The sequence below is a fragment of the Mesoplodon mirus genome (assembly GCF_964341445.2).
Source record: "Mesoplodon mirus genome assembly, chromosome: 20".
In the NCBI taxonomy this organism is placed as follows: domain Eukaryota; kingdom Metazoa; phylum Chordata; class Mammalia; order Artiodactyla; family Ziphiidae; genus Mesoplodon; species Mesoplodon mirus.
In genome coordinates this window covers 34613397-34631811 of record NC_138996.1, presented here as the reverse complement: position 1 = coordinate 34631811, position 18415 = coordinate 34613397, and the positions used below count along the sequence as shown (strand labels likewise).

At 41.9% G+C, this 18415-nt stretch overlaps 1 protein-coding gene and 1 pseudogene across 3 annotated transcripts in view; one reads left to right on the top strand and one right to left on the bottom strand.

Moving 5' to 3' along the window:
* The window catches only part of AGPAT5 (1-acylglycerol-3-phosphate O-acyltransferase 5), a 60722-nt gene that overhangs the window by 19314 nt on the left and 22993 nt on the right, over positions 1–18415 (top strand). Inside the window, exons 3-4 of one of the 2 annotated variants that reach the window (XM_082608556.1) lie at positions 4313–4428; positions 7593–7682. In XM_082608556.1, the coding sequence (XP_082464682.1) occupies positions 4313–4428; positions 7593–7682 (206 nt within the window). The remainder of the gene's footprint in view (positions 1–4312; positions 4429–7592; positions 7683–18415) is intronic. The other variant, XM_082608557.1, reaches the window with a different exon arrangement.
* Positions 13296–14587, bottom strand: LOC309795876 (protein SEC13 homolog; annotated as a pseudogene). The gene has a single exon. The product of its transcript is annotated as a protein SEC13 homolog (transcript).

Genomic DNA, 18415 nt, shown 5'->3' with positions numbered 1-18415 from the left:
GACTGCTAAGACTATTTGATTTAATTACATTTGACTTTAGCAAAGCAACCAGCCCTGTGGTCAGGGTCTACTTCTAACTCTGGCCTATAAAGCAGCCTGACTTCCTCCTTTATTTTGACTGTTTCTCCAGTCATATCGGGCTTTTTACTGCTAACACAGTCTTGCTATTCCTGTTCTGCTGCTGATGGCATATGTCTACCAGGGTTCCAATATCCAAATAAAAAGGATTTGTGGGTCTAGGGCAGGGAGTGGCTCATGATAGCCCAATTTCCTTTATACTGAGCCCCTGGTTAATTTCACTTAGAGTTTTCTTTCTGTTTAAAGAATTCTTTCTTAAAATTCCTCGTTCAGGGGCTTCCCTGGTGGCGCAGTGGTTGGGAGTCTGCCTGCTGATGCAGGGGACACGGGTTCGTGCCCCGGTCCGGGAAGATTCCACGTGCCGTGGAGCGGCTGGGCCCGTGAGCCATGGCCGCTGAGCCTGCGCGTCCGGAGCCTGTGCTCTGCAACGGGAGAGGCCGCAGCAGTGAGAGGCCCGCGTACCACACACACACACACAAAAATTCCTGGTTCAGGTTCCATGCCAACTTCCCTTTTTCCAGGTTTCAATGGAAATAGTGTTCTGCTAACAGAGCTTTGGTACTAGCACAAACCTGTGGAATAAGTACTCCCTGAACATTCCTGGAGGTGGGAGGAGTAGTAATAAACATAATAATACAAAAATTATAGCCACTGCTTTCATCTGTCTGCTTACTGTGTGTTGGCCTTTATATCCAATACTTCAGAGTGAGGACTTCTGGGAAAACATTTGGGAGGACACAGATTTTTCACGATTCTTCTGTGTTTGGACCTGGAAGGGTAAAGTGGGGAGTGTGAACTCCTTAGGCAGCCCGCGGCTGACGTGAAAACGTCACGTGTCTCATCACAGAGAACCAGTCTGCATTCCCGTCCTCTCACCTGACCTCTGAGGGCCTGGACTTTTAGTACCGGGCCCATACCAGTCCGTCGTTCAGAGTTGAGAAGGTTGCTTTTTGAATGCTTTAAAAAATCCATAATTTAGGAACATAACTAGATAGTGACTTTAAATTACTTTAGAATTATAGGCTTCAGTTAGAATGTGATAGAAGATATGTAGCCTTTTCCCAGAAAAATGGGCACATAAAACTTTTCCTAGAGTTTGAGTTTGCAGAGGCCCCTAAAGCTTATCCAGGGACATGGCTCATTGGCCTGTTATGTCTAGGTACCCCTTTTAAAACCCTTTTGAGGTATTAAAAACCACAACCGAGTAATCTGAAAATGTCAGTAGCAGAAAGAACATGTCAAGGACTGCTGTTCAGCTTAGGCTTCCTTGCTCACCCTCTACAAGGCCTGCCAGAATACAAGTCTTTTCTTGGCCTGGCGTGCCAGAGAATTGGCATTTTAATTCGTCCCTCTGGTCCCCTGTTTTCACTTGATGTGCCCTTGCTGTCTCTGCTTTCTTAGTCTCTGTGAACTTACTTCCCTCCAGAGTCAGCAAGGCTGCAGTGACCACTGTTCCTTCCTCTCGGCCTTCTTTAGCTCTCTGCTTTGGACACTCTGTACCTTTTTAATCTCATGAAGGTTCCCTTTTCTTGGTTTAGGTGACATTTGTCTTGACTAACAACATGTATGGTGAGGCCTGGGCTGTGGAGTCAGACCCCGATTCATAAGCTATTCTGCAATAGGCTGTGTGACTGTGGGCAAATGACTTAGCCTCTCTGAGCCTTATTGGTCAGGTGTGAGTCATGTCTACCAGTCGGGGCTTTTAGGCAGTTTCCATAGGCCAGCTCGTAATCTCACAGAGAGCTCGGCTCACACGGGCAGCGAACAGTAGGGGTGGTGATGATGACAGCTAATCCCGAGGGCACGCCGGATCCGTGCTAGGCGAGTGCTCACGTGCAGGATCTCCTTCAGCCCACGCTGTGCCCTTATGAGTTGGGTGCTGTTGTTACCTGATAACACAGGTGAGAAAGCTGGCATCTTCTCGCTGCCTCTCCTCACTGCCCTCCCCTCCTCTCTTCCCAGTTAATGGGAGCAACGGCTTGGGCCGGATCACCATGGAAGAATTCTCACACAGCTGCGTTTCTTGATCTCATGCCAGAACACAAAATGTGAATAGTTATTATAAAGTAGTACATTAGCATCTCAGCCGTCAGTAACTCAGCTGTAGTCTAGTGTCTCCTATCTGAAACCTAGTTGAGAATTTAAAAAAGTAAAAAAGATAACTGAGTAGCAAAAATTGATGGCACAAAGCTTGTGTCTTTTGACTACTAAATTAGTTCTTAAAACTTTTCCACTAAATATTTCAGAAGTCTAAGGGTATAGCCAGGACAGTTCGTTACAACATGACATACTCTGTAAATTTTACACTTTCTCTTAAAAGTTATTGGAAGATGTATCCTAGGCTACCATATAACCATGTGTGTTTTAATATAAAAATGCATTTTCAGATTCTTCCACATTTTAAAAAATGATTGTTCCAGGAAAAGATACCAAATCTTGTTTTTAGCCTTGTATCCCAAATATGTTCCAGAATATACTGTAGCCTGGAAACCATATGCTAAGTTCTCAGAATTTATTCTGAGTCTGTTTACTTTTACATTAGGTATAGTTATAACATTAGCTTGATTATTTAGTTTTCAAGACATGGTTAGAAAGAAATGTGTTTATCAGTGACTGTTTAATTGATCTGAATTACAGGGAAGGGGATAGGGAGAGGGCTTCTATAGGGGGGAGGTACATACCTTAGAGAAAAGTGATAATTGATAGTTCCATAGAGTAGGCGTCGCCAACTGATAGACACCACTGCTGGGGATCATTTACTACAGGGGAAAATCTTTGCATCACTCTATTTAAAGGAGCCATAATAGGAATTATAGATGTAATCATTGTACCTCTTAAATCATCAAGAAAGAGTTAATTATGAATGATAAAAAAGATTAAGAAGAAAGATTTATAATAATTGATAAAACATTTTTCCAAAAGGATAATTTTTAACATTTAACTTGGCTAATATACTTCTTTAGGATATTCTGTCCAGTGTGGTGCATTGCCTAAAGAATTTCACACAGCTAAGAGTTAATCTTCCTGTAATCCTGTGGAAAACTATCCCTTTTGGTTGAAATTTTATTGTTACTCCATTATTTTCTTGGTTTTTATCTCCTACAGGGTTTTTATTTAAAAAAAATTTTTTTCCTCTCGAATTTGCTCCTTTTGTTTTCATTTCCCTGGACCTGAATACACTTGTGATCCTAGGACTGAATCCTTTCACAGATTCTTGTTAATTTTTTTTCAAGTATCCCATCTTCCAATTCATCTGTAGATAGGAGAAAAGTCTCCCTCACATTTCATTTTTATCATTTTCATTCTTATGAAGAAATAAGGTAGTTTGCAGCCATTTATTTTCAAATCCAGATCTCTCGGGTCCTCCAGACCCTTCACCATTTGCTGCCTTAACTTCATTTTATTTCCTCTTGATCTCTTTAAATCATCTCTTGTGTTTGCCATCTTCTGTACAGTTTGCTGGTCTCCGGTTCTTCGCTTTGGTAGGAAGGCTAGTCCCAAGGAAGGGCTACTTCTGTTCGGAATTTGCTCTGCTTGAAAGATCAGTTAACAACCTATTTCTTCCTATAGGTTTTTTGAGTTTTTTGTTGGCACCTCACTCGTGCCTTCTTCTTTTTGTTGTTTTTGAACTTTTAGTCATAACATATCTATGGAATTAGAGTTATTAGCAGCCTGGCTACATGTCCTTTGATTATGTAAAGAACACATATGTGCCCAACATAGTTGTAAGCTTTGAGAGATCTTTGTTTTGAATTCCATTAGAACCTACTATTGTGTCCTGAACGTCATTGGTCAGGATAAAGTGTCCTTGCCTCTTGTTGCACATATTGGTGTATACAGAATAGTTACTTGCACATGACAGTTTCACTTAGCCATTTTTTTGCTTATAATTTCATGTTTTCTAGATGTCAGGAATGAGAGAAGCCTATTTTATTTTGTTCGTGCTGCTTTTGGATTACTCTGATGGTTTGTGACTTTTGCATTTTATCCCTGAGACGAGAAGCTTTTCAAGAACTGTAAAAACAAAAAAACAAAAAACAAATCTAAAAAACTCCACAGAATTTATATTTTGCAAATGTCTGGGGTTGTTTTAAAGTAATTTAAAAATTCTAACCCTAATATTTTTCAAAGCATATCCTCATACAGTCTTGTGAAGAGGCATTTTGTGTTTTCTGGAGGGGATGCTGGAGTTCACCCAGGGTCACTTATGCACTAATTGATTCTGTCTTTGCAGTTGACTGGATAGTTGCTGATATTTTGGCCATCAGGCAGAATGCTCTCGGACACGTGCGCTATGTGCTGAAAGATGGGCTCAAATGGCTTCCATTGTATGGGTGTTATTTTTCTCAGGTAACTTTCCCATGCTTCTTTCTTTATATATATGTAGCTTATGAAAACTTTAGATTTTAAAATTTAACATACATTTAATATGAATGTATGAGTTTTTTTTGGTTTATTTTTATGGGTTTAATAGTTTATTCTAAATTAACATGATTTTGTCTGACATTTTTAATGGTGTGTGTTTATATATATATATATGGTTACACAGATTGTTAAATTAAATGGAAAAAAATGCAAATGTACAAAAACCAAACAAATAGAAAAATGTAAAGACCTAGAACTTGATGGACACTTACCTTAAGAAACTAAAAAGTAATTATCTGTAGGATATAAAAAAATAGCTATATATGTAAAGTGCCTAGCATGAGTGTCAGGTACATAATAAATATTCAATATATGTTATTTTATGCAAATCCTTTAAAATTACATAATAACCATCAGGTCATGGAACTATATAATAGGCTCTTTGATATTCAGAAGGGGATTACTAGCATTTTTCTATGCCTTTTCTGAATAAATTACTTGATATGTAATTTTTGAAATATTAAGAATGAAATGTGTATGGAAGACAGACTTGTTAATAAGACTTTAATAATCGATTAAAGAAGAAAAGCTAAAGTTATGGTGAGCTCTGAAAATATATAAATCTGAAAGTCATCCGCTAGACACAAGACAGTAGTACCACCCATCCGTGCTGCCCCAAGTCCCATGATCAGTGTCCCTGTGGTGTTGGAGGTTAGTGTACTTACTGCCCGTCTCCTTTCCTCTTTTCCTGAGTCTTTTAAAGGGAAATAAAATCCATATATATTTTGATGAAAAGTATTTTAAACTACTGGGTGCATGTATGAACGGGAATAGATTAATAAGTAGTGGGCTTTATGCCACAAAGTAAAATTTTATTTTAAAAGGATTTGCTTTTTACAGTTTGTATGAAACAGAAATAATGCTATTCAAAAATAGTTATTTACAAGCAAAATACGATGAAACAGACTCTCCAGTTTTATATTTCTTATAATTATTGTATTTATAAAATACTAAGTATTTTATATGTGTAGAAAAATGCATATTAATATATAGACATTCAGAAAACGAAATATTTCCAAACTGCCAGCTTGTGAACATTATAAGGTGCAGATTAACTGTAGAATTCAGAACAGAGATCTCTTTACTCCCTCATCCCAACCAAAAGCAGGTGTTTTGGGAACCTTACTGTTGGGTTAAATTAAAAAATAAATAAATAAAAAGGGCAATAGCGAGCTTTTGCTCATTTAAGCCCTGTGAGTATAACTAGAGATATGTATGACAGCTGTGATTGACCTCCACTCAGTACTGTCTTTCCTCCACTCTGCTTTTGTTTCTGGCTATCTTTATTATAACACTTATCAATTCTCTTTATATCACACACATATACATATTTTGCTTCCTCACTAATCAGGGAGTTCCTAAGGAAAGATACCTGATCTTCACTTCTGTAGCTTCCATATATCTGGGAAAGAACTCAGATGTTTTTTAATTAAAATAGACTTTAAGGGACTTCCCTGGTGGTGCAGTGGTTGGGAATCCTCCTGCCAGTGCAGGGGACATGGGTTCGATCTCTGGTCTGGGAAGATCCCACATGCCGCGGAGCAACTAAGCCCGTGTGCCACAACTACTGAGCCCGCGTGCCACAACTACTGAAGCCTGTGCGCCTAGAGCCTGTGCTCCGCAACAAGAGAAGGCACTGCAGTGAGAAGCCCGCACACCGCAATGAAGAGTAGCCCCCGCTCACCGCAACTAGAGAAAGCCTGCGTGCAGCAATGAAGATCCAACACAGCCAAAAATAAATAAATAAATTTATATATTTTAAAAAAAGAACAAAAGATGCTCCTAGTTCTCTCTAAAAAAAAAAAATAGACTTTAATAAGCAAATTAAATGACAGGGAGGAAATAGTATGTGAAGAATAGACGTCATGTCATTGAAAGCTTGGGAAAGTTTCACACTGCAATATATGCATTCTTTGGCTTTAATTCTAAAGAGTTAGTGAAGAATGAATTTATTCTCATCAGTCCTCTCAGTTTGGGTAAATGGTGACATACATTCTGTCGAGCACTTTGAGTTTCTTCTCTGTACTCAGGCAAGCCAGTTCATATGTGGAAGGAACCATGACCAGAATCTAAGACCACCCTTCCTCTCCTCTTTATCCTATCCCCTCCTTGCTTCTCTTTATTTCCTTTTACTCATATTCTGGATTAAGACAAAATCAAATTCATCCAGTCGGTTAATTTTACAGATGCGTTCAAATTAGTATAAAGGAGTACAAAAAAATAGCTGACCTGATGCAACGTTTCAATGAAGTGCACTTATGAGGTTTAATTAAGGCTACCTTAATTTTTATGAAGGTGCCTGTATTAGCCTGCTAGGGCTCTCATAATAAAGTATCACACTGTGTGGCTTAAACAACAGAAATTTATTTGCTCACAGTTCTGGAGGCTGGAAGTCCAAGATCAAGGTGTCAGCAGGGTTGGTTTCTCTTGAGGTCTCTTTCTTTGGCTTGTAGACAGCTGCCTTCTCCCTGTGTCTCTCCTTTGCATGCACTTGTCTGTGTCCTAATCTCTCCTTACAAGGCTCCATTCCTATTGGATCAGGGCCCACTCTTATGACCTCATTTATTTTCCTAAAAGCCCCATCTCCAAATACAGTCACATAAGAATCTCGGGGAGAGAACAGAATTCAGTCAACAACAGTGTGACATAAATATGTAGCAGAGTCAGTTTCTAAAATTTCAAAAGATAGTGTTTGTTGAAAGGAGAATTTTTAGTTATTCCATAATAAGTCATTGGAGAAATTGAGAGCTAAGATCCATCTGATTGAATTTTTTATTTTAAAAAATGTATTTTTAATAAAGAAAGCATTTTTAACTGCCAGCAGAACTAAATATTCATGTATTTTCCAGTAAAATGTCACACACAGTTTTATTTGAATTGTATTGAAAACATAGGAGAATTTTCAGCTAGTGTTCTCTAGGTGCTAACATATGAATGTATTAAATATAATTTAATTCCTAAAATGTAATTTTATTCTTCACTTTTTGGGAATAAAGTTAACCCTTTTGATGACTGGCCATTGGATATTTTAATAGTAAATACTTTTTTCCCCTCTTTTTTTTTCTTTTTTTTCTTTTTTTATGTGGCAGCATGGAGGGATCTATGTAAAGAGAAGTGCCAAATTCAATGAAAAGGAAATGAGAAAAAAGCTGCAGAGCTACATCAATGCAGGAACTCCAGTAAGATTACGCTCATTTTCATTATTTTTCTTATCAACTCTCATTTTTTAATTTAAACATTAAATTAGCATTTAAGAATTGTTTTGAAAATATAGTATCCTGTGTGTAATAAATAATTCAGAGTTTTCGAGGCAACAAAAACCCTCTATAGGTAAGCAGTTATTTTTGGCCACCAGAAAGATTGCGGCAGGGGATTCAATCCTTTGCTGGTAGCTGTCAGTATTGACCTTAAAGAGGAATGACAAGAACATTCGCTGTCTTCAGTCTATAAATAGAAAACAGAACTGCGCTCGTAACCTTACGCTTCAGCCACTTCAGAGCTCCTCTAACTCCGCTTCTTCAGTCACATGGAGTTTTAGAACAGCTGTTTTCTGTCAGTATAAATTTGGATTTCTTGTATCTGTTGAGTTATTTGAAAAGTCAGGAGAAGTATGAATATCTACAAATGAAGAATCATTGAGTGTAAATGTTATTTATAAAACCTTGCTCCCCCCGGAAGAAATCTCAACGTTCTCTTTGAAGAATGCTGATCGCTGCCCTGTGGCTTTTCCCTGGCCCTCTCCGAGGACAGAGCAACATGATTCCAGTGACTGCCTGAGCTTTATTCCCCAGCGCATGGCATGGTTTTCTGTCCTGGTGCTCAGAAACATAGCTCACGGTTACCAGTTCTTTTCTTCTTTCTTTTCTCATCCCCTCTCCCCTCCTCCTCCCCGCCCAGTTGCCCCCTCTCTCCACCGTCCGTCCGCTTCTTCTCTTCCTGCTCATGGTGCCTTCTTGCCTTGTGTGCTTGGTGATCTTTGTCTGCTCTTGATTGTATCTGGAAAATTATTTGCAGAAATCAGCTCAAGAGTAAGATGAAAGCGCCTTCCCCCGGAGAACAGTGGCATTTGTTTTAGCTGGGCCCCTTGAGGCTCCTCTCATCTGGGCCCACCCAAACCAAGTGCTGAGCTTGAGGCTAACTGGACCACCCAGGCGACGCAACCAAGGTGGCAAGTCCACGTGAGGCCTGGATTGCCTGCTTTACTTTTATACCAGGAGTGAAGCCTTTGGTGCTCCCTCCATTTCTGGTTCACTCTCACTGTTTCCAGCAGAAGGTCTGTGGCCTTCCATTTCGATTCCCCTCACCTTTCAAATCTCTTAGAACGAACGTTCTTTTCTAGGCTTACTTCTGCTTTACTGTGTTTGCTTTAATTTTGGTCTTACCATCTTGTCAGCTCTTGGATACTGTTAAGATGATGTTATATCCAGCTTTTTAAGTTGTTTTCAGTAGGAAAGTCAGTTCAAATAACCTAATCTTGGGCTACCGGAGAACTTTTCTGTTTTTCAAGGGCAAGAGTCTAGTGTTTCGATGTTCATGCAGTGGTGCTGAATGGCAGGCTCGTGAGGCAGTGCTGTGAGCCACGGTCACTTCAGGTCACTATAGGTCTGAGGCCGGTTTCTTAGAATCTGGATGAATCTTCATTTTTTTTTTTTTTTTTGCGGTACACGGGCCTCTCACTGTTGTGGTCTCTCCCGTTGCGGAGCACAGGCTCCGGACGCGCAGTCTCAGCGGCCATGGCTCACGGGCCCAGCCACTCCGCAGCATGTGGGATCCTCCCGGACCAGGGCACGAACCCGTGTCCCCTGCATTGGCAGGCGGACTCTCAACCACTGCGCCACCAGGGAAGCCCTTCATTTTTTAATATTAAAGGCTATGAAACAGATACATAATCTCAGACTCTTCATTATACTCTTTTGTTTCTGAAAGTTAATCACATAATTGATAGGATGGAATATATTTATCAAGTCAACTTCCATATGGCTTAATTTTCCTCACAGAAATCTATGGTTAATCATTAAATCAGTTCGTATTATTCACTACTAGTATTATTTGAGAGACTGCAGAATTTTGTTTCCAAAAATATCTCTGAATTATAAATTACTAAGAAATACATCTTCTCAATAAATATTGCTGAGACAATATTTTTATAAGGTACTTATCAGTTGGGGGTGCAAATGAAACATTTATGATAAAAATGACTACTTCATCTATAGAAGTCACTTAGTCAGCATTGGAGCCATGCAGTTTAGAGCACAAATATGGAATCTTGTGCTTTGTTTCTTCCCAAATTTAACTCAAGTTCCTTTTCAAATGTGAGGCCAACCTAGTGCATAAGAGTATTGGCTTTGAAATCAGATTTGAGTTTAAATTCCAGATCTGCCATTTAAACTTTGTTACTTTGTACATCACTTAACTTCTCTAAGCTTTAGTTTCCTTATATGTTAAATTTGTTATTAATTACTTAATTTGGTAGATAGGATTAAATAACAAGTTTGAAAATTATGCTTATTGTATTTTCCTATTGCTGCTGTAACAAAGTACCACAAACTTACCAGCTTGAAATAACACAAATATTGGATATAACAGCAAAAACACAGGTAACAAAAACAAAGGTAAACGAATGGGACTACATCAAACTAAAAAGTTTCTGCGCAGCAAAGGAAATAATCAACAAAATGAAAAAGCAGCCTATGGAATGGGAGAGAATACTTGCAAACCACATATCCTATCCAATAAGGTGTTAATTTCCAAAATATTTGAGGAACTCGTGCAGCTCACTAGCAAAAAAACAAATAACTCAATTGAAAGTGGGCAAGGGACTTGAAAAGACATTTCTCCAAAGAAGACATACAAATAGCCAACAGGTGCATGAAAGGTGCTCAGCATTACTTATCATCAGGAAAATGCCAGTCACAACCACAGTGAGATATCACCTCACACCTGTTAGGATGGCTATTATCAAAAAGTCAGAAGATGAAAGTGTTTGTAAGGATATAGAAAAGTTAGCCAATGTTGGTGGGAATATAAGAATTCCATAGTGGTACAGCCATTACGGAAAACAGAATGGAGGTACCTCAAAAGATTAAAAAAGGAACTACCGTATGATCGACCAATTCCACTCCTTGGTATATATCCAAAAAAATAAAATTACTATCTTGAGGAGACATCTTCATTCCCATGTTCATTCACAGCAGCCAAGATATGGAAACAACCTAAGTGTACATTGACAGATGAATAGATAAAGAAAATGTGGTGTACACAGACACACACACACACACAAAATGGGATTTTTTCAGCCTTAAAAAAGAAGGAAATCCTGTTCTTTGCAACAACATGGATGAACCTCAAGGGCATTATGCTAAGTGAAATACGCTTGACACAGAAAGACAAACACTGCATGGTCTCACTTATATGTGGAATCTAAAAAAGCTGAACTCATAGAACCAGAGGGTAGAATGGCAGTTCCCAGGGCTGGGAGTTGGGGGAAATGGGGAGATTCAGTTACAAGGTGAATAAATTCTGGAGATATAATGTACAGTATGGTGACTATACTTAATAATAACATATTGCGTACTTGAAATTTGCTGAAAGAGTAGATTTTAAGTGTTCCTACCATAAAAAAATACGGTAACTATGTGGTGTACGTGTATAGTACGGCATCGCGTTGTACACCTTAAATATATGCAATTTTTATTTGTCAATCATACCTCAATAAAGCCAAAAAAATAATAACACTAATTTATTATCTCAATCATTCTGGAGGCCAGCAGTTCAAAATGGGTCTCACTGGACTAAAATCAGGGTGTCAGTGCCCTGAGGTCCTTAGGGAGATTCTGAGGGCGAATCCATTTTCTTGCCTTTTCCAGTTTCTGGAGGTTGCCTGCCCTCCTAGCTCACGACTTCTTTCTGTCTGCAAAGCCAGCAGTGGCTGGTCTGTCTCCTTCGTGCTGGCCGTGTCTGTGGTTCTGACTCTTCTGCCTCCCTCTTTCCTGTCCTTGTGATCACGTGATTGCATTGCCCCCCCCCCCGGCATTCTACCATCAGCCCTTACCCTGAGGTCCAGTGGCTGGTAGTCTTAAATCCCCCTTTGCCGTAACCTGCCCTATTCACAGGTTCTGAGCCTTAGGAGCTGGACATTTGGGGGAGGGGCCGTTATTCTGCCTGCCACGCCCGTGTGCATCTGTGTGATTTTATCACTGTTTTCTGATCATACATAGGGCACTTGCATAATTAAATAATACACTCTTTGAGGAAAGAGATAGATACTTTGTATCCTCCACATTTTTGTATTCTTTCCTCTGTAAATGTGCAATGGAATTTTTAATGGGTTGAATGTTTCTGATTATAAATGTAGAAAACTTTGTAAAGAAGTTATGCTGTGCTAGATTGGTTTAATTTGGGAGACAGAAGGCAGAGAGGAACCATCTTATTTATATTCTGTGCATCTCAGTATGAAATAGCTTTTTATTTAAAGAGAAAGCAAGTAATTAAACGATGTCTAGCTAATCAAAACTTACTACGTTCTGAGATATTATTTCTGTATAAATGCGCCTGCTTTGGAACTCTTTAGTAAACTAGTAGAATTTTTAAAAACCAGAAGGTAAGGAAACAGTACGTTTTAAGAGCCTGCCACACAGGGCTTGATATTTTCACATATTTCCTTTAATCCTCACAGCAACCCTGAGTCTTCATTTGGGAGTGAGAAACGGAGGTTCACTTAAAAAGTAAATTAACTTTTCCAAAGCATGGGGAAAAGGCTGTTCTTAGTAGAAAATCATCAGTTCAATAGTTGGTTACAATTTGAATATATTTTAAACTCTTAAATAGCTCTTTTCTTTTCGAATAGACTGTTAATGTGAAGTAACCTGCTAATTTTCCGTTAGGGGCCAAAGTACGTGTGTTTAAAGTGGTATATCACATCTTGAATATAGATTTTTCTTACGTGGAAGGTCATCACTAAAGAAGAACAGACTCTCTGTTCCTTCCAAATGAAAATTTAGCAGATATAGAAGAGTTATATGGGGCTTCCCTGGTGGCGCAGTGGTTGAGAGTCCGCCTGCCGATGCAGGGGACACGGGTTCGTGCCCCGGTCCGGGAAGATCCCACATGCTGCGGAGCGGCTGGGCCCGTGAGCCATGGCCGCTGAGCCTGCGCGTCCGGAGCCTGTGCTCCGCAACGGGAGAGGCCACAGCGGTGAGAGGCCCGCCTACTGCAAAAAAAAAAAAAAAAAAAAGAGTTATATGAACAGTAGCAAAAATCTTGTACATGATTTGATTGGTTTGGGACAGTGGGTCAGTGTTCTCCTGTCCTCCTCATTGCTTCCCTGTCCTTGAGCAGGGGTTTCACTTACACTTTCCTTAATTGAGAAGCGGGTCCAGAAATGTCAGACGCTGTGGCCGTCCTTCTCTTGCCCTGGTGCCTCCACTTCCCCTGCTGCCACCGTCTCTGTTTCCAGGGGAGCTAAAGAAGGGAGCAGCCTTTTGGTCGGCAGTGTGAAAGCCGTAGCGAGGAAGCCATCAGACGAGAACACCTCTGTTGTCCTGGGCTCTCCTTCCTGAGAGAAGCAGAACTGCTTTGTCTCGTGGCCTTTGGAGGTAGTTATTGAGAGGGCAGCACACAAAGCGGGCGGCAGAGAAGGCAGGGCCCCTCGGTCAGGGCGATGAGCTACTCATGTCACGTTGTTCTTCTTCCCACCAGATGCACCATCGCAGATTTCTAAGCAGATCTGTTTTCACTGTAACAGCAAATTGCGACGTTATTTTGCACCAGGCACTGTATTGAGTAGATTATATGATTTACCACCTTTTCTTTTTTGTGTTTTTTTTTAAAGAAGCAATATGAGTTTAATTACTCTGGAAACAGTCACCCCCCAAATGATGCCTGAACCTAAAAGGTACATAAAAATGACCAAAAATATCTTAAAATAATAGAGCTGAAGGTTAATTGTCATTTTTCCCTCAGAGCAAGTGTGTGTTCAGCTGGACAGTGAATTACAAACTATGTCAAACCACGTTAAGGCAGATGATAAATCTGGTTGCGTTTGTTACGACTCCCGGGAAAGTGACCCTGTGGGAGCGGGGCGTTCTTCCTCCCAGCTGTGTGGTCGGTCGGCCCAGGAAGGGCCAGCCCTGGAGGCAGCAGGTGGCGACCAGGCCCTGCCTGTCTGGCCGCTGCTCGTCCTGCTGACCCTCTGTGACTGACGTGGACACAGCACCCTGGCCCTGTTGACATCCCTGGTGCACACCCACCGCCCGTCGACCGACCCCTTCCACAGGGTCACGCTGTTTTCTCCCCCTGAGGCGGCCAGGATGTTGGCTGCGATGGGCCGGCTCCCATGCCATACAACCCCACTGAACTTGTGCAGAGTTTGGGGGCCCACGCGCTGCCCGAGGCACCATCACGGGTCCAGACGAACACTGGACCGTCCTGGGAGCAGCTGGCTATGCTGGTGGGCAGGCCGACGGAGGGGGCCCAGGCCACGTCTCAGACCCAGTCACTGTGCGCTTCCGACTTCTGCTCTTCCTCCCACTGGCCGGCCTCCTCCTCCTCCGTCCACAGTGTGATGAGGTTGTCACAGCCACAGCGAATGCAGACTTCTTGATGTAGTTGGGCTCCTGCCCAGATGGCTGGTCTATGAGGCTTCCAGGGCCGACAGCAGGGGCCCAGCTGACGGCATTGCAGCCAAGAGTGTGAGCACTGTTGGTCTTCTTCACTTCCCACTGGCCCGACCTGGTGTAAGTCAGCAGAGAAATGGCCCCATCCGAGCTCCCACAGGCTACGATCAGGCCGTAGTCACGGGGGGCCCAGCACACAGAGTTCACTGAGGAGTCGTGTCCTGTGTGCTCACGCGTCTTCTCCCAGGTGCCATTTTCCTCTTTCCAGATAATGACTTTCCGGCCGTAGGAGCAGGATGCCAGGACATTGCCGTACATGGGGTGGGCCCGGCCACTTGCCACACAGGACCCTCATGACCCCTGAGGTCGGCGATGAGGATCTGCCCTCCGCTGAGCACGTCGAAGGTCTTGACAGACCTGTTGTCTGATGAGCAGGTTGCCCGGGGGTGCCGCAGTGGTGCACCTGGCATCACGCTGCAGAGGGAGGGCTGCTCGGGAAGCCTGCAGGAATCACGTCCTCATGGGGAATATCCGCAGTGGTCATTACTGACGCCGTGGTCACGGCAGCTCCGGGCCTTGGACATGGCAGGTCCCGGCGGCGCGTCGATTTATCACCTTCTGTCGTGGTAATATCCCAGTGGGGCGTAGGTGCCACTGTCACTTCATTTCATAGATGAGGAAACTTAAGGTGCAGCGAGGAGGAGGAGGTCGTCCAGGGTCCCGGGGCCTGTAAGGGGGGAGTCCGGGGTTGGAGTCAGTTATTCATACTGCTCTGTGCTTCCTCTAGGGACAGTCTTTGTAAATACAACTTCCTATAGAAGACCACCTACTTTGTGGCGTAATGGCCACAAAATAACTTTATTTATTGTTTAGCCAGTGACCTTAATAATTTAATAATAACTCATTGTGTGACTGTCATATTTTACTTTTTTAATGTAACTTTTATTCTGTGTAATGATTAGTTTCTTTTATTTTTTTTTATTTTTTTATTTTTTTTCTTTTTGCGGTATGCGGGCCTCTCACTGTTGTGGCCTCTCCCGTTGCGGAGCACAGGCTCCGGATGCGCAGGCCCAGCGGCCATGGCTCACGGGCCCAGCCGCTCCGCGGCATATGGGATCCTCCCAGACCGGGGCACAAATCCGTATCCCCTGCATCGGCAGGCGGACTCTCAACCACTGCGCCACCAGGGAGGCCCGATTAGTTTCTTTTAAAGTTTGGAACCCATTCACTGACTTGTGGAAGATAGTAATGGGCTTTGGCCTGTTTATTTGTTTATTGAGATGTAATTCACATACTGTGAAACTCACCATTCTAAAGCATATAATTCAATGGTTTTCCATGTATTTGCCAAGCTGTGTCACCATCACCGTTAAGTAATTCCAGAACATCTTCATCACCCCCAAAAGGAGCCCCGTACCTCTCAGCAGTCACTCCCTGCTTGCCCCTCTTCCCATCCTGCGCCTAGAAAATCTATACGATTTGTGTGGTCTGATTTTGTTTCATGCCATTCTTCCACTTCCACATGGAGTTACATTGGCTTTCTCTTAGTCCTGCGATGGCCCAGCTCTTCCCCACCTGAGAGTCTGCACACAGCGCGTCTTCTATCTGGTGACTCCCTCTCCCTTTTTCACTGAAGTACTGTTGGTGAGGTGTGATTGACATGCAGTAGGCTGCAGACGGTGACTGGGTAGAATTTGATGAGTTTTGGTGTCTGTATACAAACCGTTGCCCCAATCAAGGTACCGCACACGTCCACCGGCCCCACAAGTGTCCTCATGCCTCTATGTGCCTGTTCCATCTCAAGGCAGTCACTGAGCTGCTTTCTGTCACTGTGGATTAGTTTGTACTTTGGAGAATTTTATATAAATGGAATCACACAGTTTGTACTCTTTGTTTGGGAGTGAGTTTGGCTTCTTGCACTTAGCATAATCTTTTGGAGATTCCTCCGGTCATTGTATGTATCAATAGCTTGTTTCTTTTTACTGCTGCCGAGCAGCCTTGAATAGCACTGGTGAGGGTGGGCGTCCTTGCCTTGCTCCTTGTCTGCTGGGGAAAGCACCTGTTCTTTTATCATTCTTTAGGCCTTAGACCCATCATCCATTCTAGTTTCCCTCATGTCATTTTCTTTCATATCACCTTGTTCTTTTTCTTCGTAGTCACATAGTGTGTAATTACATATTTTTCTTTGTTTAGTGTACTTTTTTCTCACTTGTCTCCAAAGACCATATTGTTTTGTTACTCTGTATATAGCACCTGGCACATAATAGGTGTACAAAAAATATTTCTTGAATGAACCCTGCATGAATAGTTCTTTCTTACTTTCTTGCTAGCCATCAGTGTTTTTTAAGTAAAACATCTGAGGGACAGAAAATAATACCACATGATTTATTAACCATTCCAATCATGAATTGTTTTATTTATAAATGATTGAGTGAAAAGCTAATAACCTTCAGTAATTGCTTTCATGGCTTTGAATACAAACTTTACTAAGTTAACATGTTTTCTCATGAGAAGGAATTTGTGGTTTTGGGAACTAATTTTAGTATTTTTCTTCTGGTTTTTCCTTCTGGCTCCTGGAACATAATAAGGAATTCTTAATTAAAAAAATTTTTTTACCCAGTTTTCTACATTTTTTGACCATTCTGAAAGGATAACCAAACACAATCTATTAATTTCTAAGTTAGGCAAAGATAGTAGCTTCTAAAAATTATATATATGGATGGATAAAAAGCTTCCGCATTTACATGGAAGCTGAAAATGCAAAATTGCAGAGCCACCATTATACCAGCTTTTCAGATGAAACTTTGGAAGAGAATGATCATGTTTATCTAATGAAAAAATTCAGATTTTCACGTAGGTTCATTTAGATCTATGTGAAAATCATAGATCATTCAGATAAAAGAATACTTCTGTGCTGGACATCTAGGTAGATGGTCTTACCTGGGATCTGGTAAGGATGGATAAAATGAGCATACTTTTCTCTCATGAGCTCCTTAAGTTTAGACTAATTGATTACTTAGTAAACATCCAGCTTGATTTATAACTTCATTTATAATTGCATTGTTTTAATTTATGAGGCCACTTGTAAATTGAGTCATTTAAAATGCATTAAGGGAGTCTTATAAAATAAGAATACTGTATGAACCTTTTGAAATACGAACATCTATTACTTTTTTTTTTTTTTTTTTTTTTTTTTTTTGTGGTATGCGGGCTTCTCACTGTTGTGGCCTCTCCCGTTACGGAGCACAGGCTCCGGACGCACAGGCTCAGCGGCCATGGCTCACGGGCCCAGCCGCTCTGCGGCATGTGGGATCCTCCCGGACCGGGGCACGAACCCGTATCCCCTGCATCGGCAGGCGGACTCTCAACCACTGCGCCACCAGGGAAGCCCTATTACCTTTTATATTGTGGAAATTTATATAGTTATGTATATAACTATATATCTCATCCCTCAAATGAGATGTACTTAGGGACCCTGATGTCTAAATTTACACGTTTTCTTTTTTTAATTTATTTATTTATTTTATTTATTTTGGCTGCTCTGGGTCTCCGTTGCCACGTGTGGGTTTTTCTCTAGTTGCGGCGAGCAGGGGCTGCTCTTCATTGCGGTGTGCAAGCTTCTCATCGCGGTGGCTTCTCTTGTTGCAGAGCACGGGCTCTAGGCGCATGGGCTTCAGTAGTTGTGGTGCACAGTCTCAGTAGTTGTGGCTCGTGGGCTTTAGAGCGCAGGCTCAGTAGTTGTTGCTTGTGGGCTCTAGAGCGCAGGTTCAGTAGTTGTGGTGCATGGGCTTAGTTGCTCTGCAGCATGTGGGGTCTTCCCGGACCAAGGCTTGAACCCATGTCCCGTGCATTGCGGTACGCGGGCCTCTCACTGTTGTGGCCTCTCCCATTGCGGAGCACAGGCTCCGGATGCACAGGCTCAGCGGCCATGTCTCATGGGCCTAGCCGCTCCGCGGCATGTAGGATCTTCCCAGACTGGGGCACGAACCCGTGTCCCCTGCATCGGCAGGCAGACTCTCAACCACTGCACCACCAGGGAAGCCTCAGCAGGCGGATTCTTAACCACTGCACCACCAGGGAAGCCCTAAAATGTACACCTTTTCAAAAGTCATTTTGCAGAATCTTAGAGGGATAAAAACCTCTTTCATTGATGAATTGAGGCTTTGTGTGAGTCATTTGTGGCCAGTTTTTAAATTAGTGAATATTTGCATGTAATTAGAAATGTTGGATTCTTAATGACTGACCTACAGATGAATGTAGGACTGTATTTCACATCTAGTCTATGTTATATTAAGACT